Here is a 9,239-nt window from a genome sequence, read left to right as displayed (position 1 = left end):
TTTCTAATTGTTGCCACTGAAGTGCACCTGTTGTTAATTCCATGAACACCAATACAGCTGAAATTGATTAACGAGGCCCTCAGCTACTGAACCAACCAGAAGATTATCAGACAGGTTTAATTCAATTCATGCTCAATAAAAAAGTGTTCCTTTGGTTTTTGTGAGCAGTTTATATAAAGAGCATTTACGTTTAGTTGAATTCAAAATTAAACGGATGTTGGTTTACTTAAAGGGTAACCAAACAGGGAAGTTGGAGGCTGACTCTGGGGAACAGGACTGTTATTACTGGAGCTGCAGATCATGATGTGGGACTTCTGAAATGATGTGTAACTAGTGATGAAATTCAAATGTAATTCCTCGTTTCAACCTGTAGGGGGCGGCACACAGATGGTTTTTGACTTTATTTTCAAGAATTTGATTGAGTATTTGAGTATTTGATTTTTATTTATCAAAAATTTGACCAACAGACAGGACTTAAAGTCTCATTTATAGAGGTCAGCAGACAATAAAAGATGATTTAGGGATTTGTTACCCTTTAACACACATCAGTTCATGTTTTCTTTGTGAAGCCAGCCGGCTCCCGGAGTTTCTTCAGCTGAACCTAAAACTGACAGGAATCATGAATGAATGAATGATTTCATTTCCATCAGCATTGTGGATGGAGGTCAATAGAAGATACAGATGTACTCTCCTGTTAAATATGCTAGAAGTCTTACTCTGATCATTTTCTGATCTATAAACGTTCCCAGTTGTCTTTCTTGTCATGATTACGCTGTTGTTAACCATATGAAAAAAAAATGTTTTCTAGGTCATAGTTTCTGCAGAGCGGCAAGAATTCATCAGAAATTCACCTTTGAGTTGCGGGCGGGACTGTTGCTGTGGAGTAAGCCCGCCCACATTTCCCAACATCATCTATTTAAACTCTCACCCGCTAGCTTACAGCCACAAGCTAACATTAGCGGTGCAACAAAAACAGCAGCAACATCGTTTGTATCCAACCGTACAGATCTGATCCAGATTCCAGCTCCGACCAGGAAGACAAAGACGTTCATGGATCTATCTGTCCGTGAGTGGATGACCAGAAGGGGGCGGAGCTGTGAGGTTGTGGCCCCGCCCAGTGTATTTTCTACATCACAAATACGGTCTTTTTCAAACAGCATTTCTTCATCTGCTCCTAATTTACAACCATGTGAATAAAGAAATACTCAGAAAATTACATTTTTTTCAAGTCTCCTCAGTGAGTCTGAAACGTGTCAGGATCTCATCTGAAGACGCCGTAAAAATCTATTCAGAAATTCTCAAATCAAATGATTCTTTGAGGAAAAAATATTTTCATCCTAAAACCATTTTTTTCATTCATTTATTCGTCTATTTCAGATCTTGGACTTTAGGATCATGAAGTTTATGATTTAAAATTATGTTTATGTTTAATTTGGGAAATGATCACTTCTTCCCAGATTGAGTGAGCAAACAAACAAACAAACAAACAGAAACAATGTCCCTGAAAGCAGCACACACTCCTTTAGACAATTCTAAACAAAAATCAGCTGATAAAAACAACATCAAGAAAAATAAAGCAAAAAGTTGAAACAATAATCAGGAAAAAGCTGCTGAGTCAGAAAGTCTTTTTGTGCGTCACAGATGAACAGAAACAGAACCAAAGGTCACGTTTGAGGGTCATTCCAACACATTTACACCAGCATGGAGTCGGAGTCTGCATGAGGAGCTTTCACAGTTCACTTCAAAACGCCGCTCCGTTTCCCGCCACATCTTTACCATCAAAGGTCTGACGGCCCAATCGGCTCCTCTCTGCTCATCAAACCTCCTCAGCTGCTTCTTCAAGCTGAGCCTGCGCCTGCACAGAGTCTCGCAGGGAAGTGCTGAACCGACACAGGTCCATCTTCTACTCGCTGGTGCTGAAGCTTCAGGTGAGGGGGAGGGGCAACTGGAGAAACCTGGTTTGACATTCTGAATCGGATTTCATGCTTTTATTTTGGCAGGACAGCTTCCTGCACCTTCTTATTTGCAGTCTGACTGCATAGAAAAACAGGATCCAAACTTTGTTTAAACTCCTTCAGCTGACAGAGAGCAGACCAATAAAACTCCTATTTCTGTCCTGACCGTCGTTTCCATGAGGAAGGAGGCGGAGCTACCATCCCTGGCGCGTGGGGCGACCGCTCATTCCTCGTGAAACGTCCTCTGGCGCCGGCGGCGTTACGCCGGGAACCCATCAGACGTCTCCTCCATCTCCAAGAGGCTGTTGACCTGGCCCGCCGCGGTTCCGCCGTCCGTGTGGATCAGGAGGGCCATTTCGCTCTCGGACTGGCTGGAGGCCAGCAGAGTCTGGGCCGCCTGCGCCCTCAGCAGGCTCCGGCGGTGCTGGAACAGGTAACACGGCAGCAAGAACCCGGCCAGGGACACCACCAGGAGGCCCACGTTGATCTGCCGGGAGAAAGCCTCGTCAGCACGCCAGCGTCAGCACGCCGTCCACGGCTGCTGGCGGGCCGGCGGGTGGCGGTTCTTACCCAGTGAGGGTCTCCGTTCAGGTGTCCCACCATCAGCATGAAGAGCGGCTGCTGGAGTAAGGCGAAGGCGGCGCTGATCATCGACTGGGTTCCAGTCAGAGATCCGAAGTGGTTGGACGGATACCTGGAACGGGATTGGGTCTTCGTTAGGAACAGGAGGAGTCTCTGTGTACAACAGAACCTTTGGGTCAGAACAGAAACCCATGTGGTGGAGGGGGTCATGTTCTCTGGTTCAAAGAGAAACAAGCAGATTTTGACAGGTTTACATCTGATGAAGAAGATGAAACGTCCGACACTCTTTGAGCGGTAAATCAGCTGTTGGGTTTGGAGGTTATTTAGAAATAACCAGAGGTAACTCCAGGAGGAACCTTTAATCCATCCATCCCATAATATCATCCATCCATCCCATAATATCATCCATCCCATAATATCATCCATCCATCCATCCCATAATATCATCCATCCATCCCATAATATCATCCATCATCCATCCATCCAATAATATCATCCATCCATCCCATAATATCATCCATCCATCCCATAATATCATCCATCCATCCATCCATCCATCCATCCATCATCCATCCATCCATCCATCCCATAATATCATCCATCCATCTATTTCTGAATTCCTTTCTGGGTCATGCAGTTGCTGGAGCCTATCCCAGCTACCGTTGGGTGACGGGGGGGTTGAGGGGGGGGCAGGTCGTCTCTCATAACTTCACACGTTCTCACCTGAGCTGAAAAATATCCTCAAATGAGGATAAAAAGTAGAAGATAGATGTTTTCCTGCTGCTTAAAGTGATCAAATCTGTAAACTGAACTAACATTATTTTTCATGACTACATTTCATTTATGAATATTCATGTTCAGGTATATTTCTCTGATAATAAATTATTTTACAATAAGCATGTATTGTAAAATAAAAAGTGTTATAAGTACATTATACCCATATATAAATACGTAAACTTTACCCCCAAATTAACAAAATATAAAGGATAAACTTGTTAGAATTATTTGAAAATCCCGAGCCAAAAAACTCGTTCATTTAAGAAATTACTTTAAATAAGATGTTTTTACGATTGACGGACCCAACTGGAGATCCGTGACGTTACATAATCCTGAATGTTCCTCGTGAAGAAGTTCTACTTCGTATCAACTGTAAAAAGATGTTTAAACTACAAACGAGTAAAATACTTTGGGACATTTGATGTTTTTTAGAGTAGGATTCAGAATCCCTTCTGAACATGAGCAGCAGGTTTTTGAACGAGGAGAACACGCTAACTCCACTCGGAAAGGTCCAGCTGGGATTTGAACCTTCTCACTACTTGTGACAGTGCTAACCGCTACTTCACCGGTTCAATCTCGGCTGGGAAACTCTGAACCTGACTAGTGTGGCTGGTTCAAGGAAACGTGTTCAAAAAGTCTGGAACAGAACGTAAAGTATGTAAAACACGGTGGTGGAGGCATCATGATGTGCAGAGTCAGGGTTCCTGAGGCTGTAAAGATCTCCATTAGAGGAGGAGGTCTGAGGAGGTCAGAGGAGGTCTGAGGAGGTCTGAGGAGGTCTGAGGGATTCTGAGGGGGTCTGAGGGGGTCTGAGGAGGTCTGAGGAGGTCAGAGGAGGTCTGAGGATGCCTCAGGAGGTCTGAGGAGGTCTGAGGAGGTCTGAGGAGGTCTGAGGAGGTCTGAGGATGCCTCAGGAGGTCTGAGGAGGTCTGAGGAGGTCTGAGGAGGTCTGAGGAGGTCTGAGGAGGTCTGAGGAGGTCTGAGGATGTCTCAGGAGGTCTGAGGAGGACCTGCGTCAGCGGGCGGGTCACTCACACGGCGTGATACAGGCCTCCGCAGCAGGAGTGGATGAAGCCCCTCACCATGGTGTGCAGCACGAACCCCAGCAGCTGTGAAGGACCACAGAGTCCACATGGAATCATCCGGAACCGCAGAACTCTCTGCATGGGCTGGGCTCTGTCATCACCTGAACGGGCAGGTTGTCGATCAGAGAGACGACCCCGAAGGCGACCAGGAGGAGGTTGGTGAAGATGAAGGCTCGGATGGCGTTGGTCAGCTTCTGGATTTTCTTGTCTCTCCGCGGAGGATCCGACTTGCTGCTGCGGGAGGAAGAAGAGGAAGCTGAGCGTTGAGGTTCTGGTCTGGTTGACGTCCTGCTGGAGCTCCTGGCCGTACCTCCTGCTCAGACCGTCCTCCTCACACTCCTTCATCCTCCAGTCCATGATGTACCCGATGAGCGGACACGTCAGCAGACACAGCAGCTGCATGGTGCCGAAGACGGACGAGTAGAAACCGACTGCAGATGAAGAGAGGCGGGAGGATCAGCGAGCTGCAGCTGATCCGGAGGATTCTGATGAATATTTCATCATATTTTAAAGCAAAATTCATCTGAGCCTCAGAACCACAACATTAGAATGTTTGAGTGTAAATAAAAACTCAAGTCATAAACGGACCAATCAGACGCCTCAATAAAAGTAGGCGGAGCCTGTTGGGCGCGTTCAAATCATTTGATTCACAGATTGCAGCTCGCTTTCAGGGGGTTGGGGTGTGGCCTTCCACTCCTGATTGGTGAGAGTGGTTGCCATAGAAACTCGGACCAATCACCGCTCACTAAGACACGTCTGGCTCCAACATGGCGGCGTCCGTATCGTGTCAAAATGGGGCCTGAATTCACTTCATTTGGTTGGGTCTGGAATAAACCATGTTCCAGTGATCAGATACAGCAGATGTTTGTGTTATGGCTGGCGTGCTGCATCCCTCACCTGTTCTGATCACCTGGCAGGTGATGAACACCTCAAACCAGAGGAGACCCTCAACCAGGAGGCTAAGGAGCAGCAGGTCGTCGAGTCGTCCCTTCTCCTCAGCAGTCTTACACTGCTGGGTTTTGTTGTTTTATTTTAGGGGTTGGACCTTGATAGTCTCTATTTGTTGGATTGTTTTGTTTGTTTTGAATAGTCAGATTAATGACCCCCCCTCTCCCCTCCCCCGACTGAGACCTCTGTACCTATTGGGACCGTAACAGTTTGAATCTGGTCTAAGAGTGTTTTTCAGGCTGCATTAATGATTCTGGATGGAAGCTGAAACGTTGACCTCCAAAGACCAAACAGTAGATCTGACGTTCAATCCTCAGTGAGTTCTGTAATCCTGAACATCGTCCACTTCCTGTAACACACCGCTGGTTTAGCGTCTTCTTTAGTTTCCAGCTCAGTCCTTCAGTCTCGACTCCTGAGGATCTATCTACCCGACGGCTTTCAGCTCCGTCTATTTTTAAGTGGAACCTGCATCTCCACGCCGCCCTGGATGGTTACCTTGCTCCTCCGCCTCCCTCTGCAGCTCCTCCGAGGCTGAAAGAGACGACAGGAGGAGATCAGCGTTGCCATGGTAACAGCTGATGCTTAGCCTCATGGTTGTTCTGTTTTAGGACAAAAATGAAGTTTAAAGGTTCAGCTCCCCCCAGCCCTGCTGCCCGTGTGCCTTTAAGCCCTCAGTAGAAGGTTTACTTCAATAACTTGAGGGTTTCTGTCCTTTAGAATCAAGACTTTTAGCTTCAGGTGAAGCTCCAACAAACTCCTTCGTTTGGTTTGGTCTGCTTTCACACTGTACTCCTGAGAGCGTTGAGTCCATCACCCCCCTCAGATGGTACGACCCACATCCAGAACCTCTATTCTCTCTTTTCTTTCGTAGCTCTCTATGCTTCTGTTTAGTGCAGTGGGATTCATGTGTTGTCCCTCCCTCCAGCAGCAGACAGATTCCAGATTCATCTGTGCTCCTGCTCTTGGCAGTGGACCCCGCCTCTGGCTCCTGTTCATATTTTATGAGTGATTCAATGTTTATGGACAATCACGCCCAATGAGACAACTGTAGTGATATTGGGTTATAGTGACGTGAATTCTTACGGTGGGGGTCACCATGGATGACCAGGAACTCCAACATCTTGTTCATCGCCCCCATGAAGAAGATGACCCTGAGCTGGGTGATTGCCATGGTGACCACGCTCCACAGGAAGATGGGGGAGCACACGGAGCGGCAGAGCGGCACCGAGGCTGGGGGGGAGAGGGAACGGGAGTGAGAGCAGGATCCTGTCAGGGGAGGAGTCAGGGGAGGAGTCAGGGGAGGAGTCAGGGGAGGAGTCAGCAGAGGGTCGGAGGTCGTTCAGGATCAGGATGGATGTAAGACATCTCTGGGATCAGATCAGGATCAGCTTGAAGTGAATCCAAAACAAGATTGAAAATAAAAAAAAAAAGGTTTTGAAAAAGTTTTAAACTCAGTAATAAATATTGTAAACTAGAAAGTAATATTGAAAATTTGAAGAAAAGGTCGATTTGAAATTTGAATTTACAAAAACTAAAACTGTTACCAATAAAAAAAGTTTATTTTTACTTTCAGCTCTTCTTTTTTTTAGTTTTTCATTGTTTGTTTTCAGTTCTCTGTTTTTAGTTTCAATTCACAGTTTTTGTAATTTCACATGGGGGCGGGGCTTTAAGCTCCGTTTAAAAAAACTAAACAGCAGCTGTTACTGATGGATACATTATTGTTCGATTGGTCACTTTACATTTATAGTTTTTTAACTCAAGTTTTCTTTTTCTTTTCCAAATTTTAGCATTTCATAATTTTTTTTAAGTTTAAAATGTCTTGTTCTCTTTGTTTTCAGTTACACTTCTGTTTTTCAAATTTTCCATCAGTTTTTTGCTCCCTTTAAGCTGATTTGACCCCAAAGACTTAAAGGATGTTTAGGTTCAGGTTTCCTCCTCAGAGAAACAGAACTTCAGGAGGAGGATCGGACCGTCGGTCGCTCCACCGTCACCTGAAGGTCTCAGTCATGGCGTCTTTGTTTGGCTTCAACACAAACGTTTGCATGACGCTTCTTAGAAACTGCATGAAGAGACGATTTGAGATGATTCGAGATGATTCGAGATGATTCGAGATGATTCGAGGTGATTCGAGGTGATTCGAGGTGATTCGAGACCTTCAGGAGGACTCTGATGAAGACAGCGGCAAACATACAAGCAGAGGAGTCTTCCTCTGATGAAGGTCAAACCAGGGTCAGCAGCTGACCTGAGAAGCAGGAACGTACCGTTGGTCTTGCTTTGGGGGTCTCTCTGCTCACAGTCCTGCTGCCGGGCCCCCACCGTGTCCTTCATGACGGTCAGGTGGGTGACGTACCTGTCCCCGGTCAGCCGGTCCTCCGACACCACCCTGTCCAGCCGGAGCTTCTTCCTGCAGACATGAAGGGAGATCAGCTGATGAAACCAAACACTCCAGAACTCAGGAGGCTCGGTTCTGTCTGGTTCTAGATCACACGTGTCAAAGTCACGGCCCGGGGGCCGGATCCGGCCCTCCAGGTAATTCTATCCGGCCCTCCAGATCATTTTATTTTATTGTTATTAATGACCCGATGTTATCTTGAGCTCATTTCTAACTTGTATAATTTAGATAAAATATATTTTTATTGAGAGTAAAATATTGAAAGTTATTTAAGGTTTAAGTTGATTTATTCTGGAATAATATTCCTGCTTTTTTATTATTCAGAATTATGTTAAGTTACAGTTTTAAAGTTTTTAAATATTTCTATTCTGCAGCTTTATGGACTATTTAGTCATTTACGAGGATTTTTAGGCTAATTTGGAGTTTAGCTACATGCTAGCTGTTTTGGCTATTTCAGACCAGACCATCACACCACCGCCGCCGTCTTTGACTGTTGCTCCACCTGAAATGGAACGTTCTCCTTCCAGAAAGTTCCTCCTCTGATCCAGAATACTTGTCAAAGTTCGTCAGATGATGCAGATGTTTCTGTGGAGTTTTTCTCCTCTAAATCTCATCCATATTTGTTACAGTTAAACTATTTTCCCTAATAAATAAAATCTTTCTTTAAAATTTGATTTTTTAAATCATTTCTGTGAAAGTTGCTTGGCCCTGCAGTGGGACAAACCAACCAGAAAGAGAAGAAAAGGTGACTCTGTCGGGTTTGTCATGTTCTGAGGGACTCAGGTGTTTCAGGTCTACGTGTGACGCGTGAGGAGAAGATCTCCACTGACGTGTATCTGATGTCTTCAGGAGCGGGAAAGGACTCGCCGGGCCAGTTCAGCAGACAGTTGAGGACGACCATGCAGGCCAGGCCGGACCACACCCACATGATGACCCGGAACGACACGCCCAGGTCATAGATCAGCTGGTGAGGATGAGGAGGATGGAGAACATCAGACACGATGAAGCCACTTTATTTTGAATGTTCTGCTATGTGTACATAGTGACAGAGCGTGCACGTGCATGTGTGCACCTTGACACCAGGAAAGGTGACGGCCGAAGACGCGTAGGATCCGATCATCAGGGAGAGGATGGTGGATCGGATGTTCCCAAACATGTTCGGCAGCTGCAGGAGAGAGAAACTCCGATCAACTTCCTGATCGAATGTTTCACATTAATTTTTAGTTTATCTTCATATTTTCTCTCACTTTGTCACCAGTAAAGTAATCAATGCTGACTAGAGATGAAATAAAGAAGTTTGTATTCTTAATAAAACTGAATATTGACGACTGCAAACAGACCGACATGTTTCTGAAGGTCCACTGAGCTGCAGAGGAACAGGAAGTCACTCAGGACAACACATTTTCAAAATAAAGCTCGGCCTCCAGAATTGAATCTATTTCCCCAAATAGATTTGATTTTGGTTTGTTTGATTCCTGCATGTTGGGACGGAACCAAAGA

The 9,239-nt window shown here is 45.5% G+C and overlaps 1 protein-coding gene and 1 long non-coding RNA gene across 4 annotated transcripts in view; one reads left to right on the top strand and one right to left on the bottom strand.

Moving 5' to 3' along the window:
• Positions 1-1,202: 1,202 nt before the first annotated feature.
• LOC112157084 (large neutral amino acids transporter small subunit 3) overlaps positions 1,203-9,239 on the bottom strand; it is a 14,032-nt gene continuing 5,995 nt past the window's right edge. For 2 of the 3 annotated variants that reach the window (XM_024289616.2, XM_024289617.2), the window contains exons 6-15: positions 8,812-8,904; positions 8,570-8,703; positions 7,609-7,751; positions 6,431-6,577; positions 5,843-5,878; positions 4,710-4,830; positions 4,501-4,633; positions 4,350-4,423; positions 2,526-2,649; positions 1,203-2,442 (exon numbers count right to left, since the gene is read on the bottom strand). In XM_024289616.2, coding sequence (XP_024145384.1) covers positions 2,215-2,442; positions 2,526-2,649; positions 4,350-4,423; positions 4,501-4,633; positions 4,710-4,830; positions 5,843-5,878; positions 6,431-6,577; positions 7,609-7,751; positions 8,570-8,703; positions 8,812-8,904 — 1,233 coding nt within the window. In that variant the 3' untranslated portion in view covers positions 1,203-2,214. The remainder of the gene's footprint in view (positions 2,443-2,525; positions 2,650-4,349; positions 4,424-4,500; positions 4,634-4,709; positions 4,831-5,842; positions 5,879-6,430; positions 6,578-7,608; positions 7,752-8,569; positions 8,704-8,811; positions 8,905-9,239) is intronic. The other variant, XM_024289618.2, reaches the window with a different exon arrangement.
• LOC112157087 lies at positions 7,364-9,019 on the top strand. Its single transcript, XR_002921089.2, has 3 exons — positions 7,364-7,684; positions 8,589-8,706; positions 8,783-9,019. It is a non-coding gene; the product is annotated as an uncharacterized LOC112157087 (long non-coding RNA).

This window comes from Oryzias melastigma, linkage group LG1, assembly GCF_002922805.2.
Source record: "Oryzias melastigma strain HK-1 linkage group LG1, ASM292280v2, whole genome shotgun sequence".
In the NCBI taxonomy this organism is placed as follows: domain Eukaryota; kingdom Metazoa; phylum Chordata; class Actinopteri; order Beloniformes; family Adrianichthyidae; genus Oryzias; species Oryzias melastigma.
Note: the sequence above shows the minus strand (reverse complement) of the source record. Positions and strands in the feature narration are given on the sequence as shown.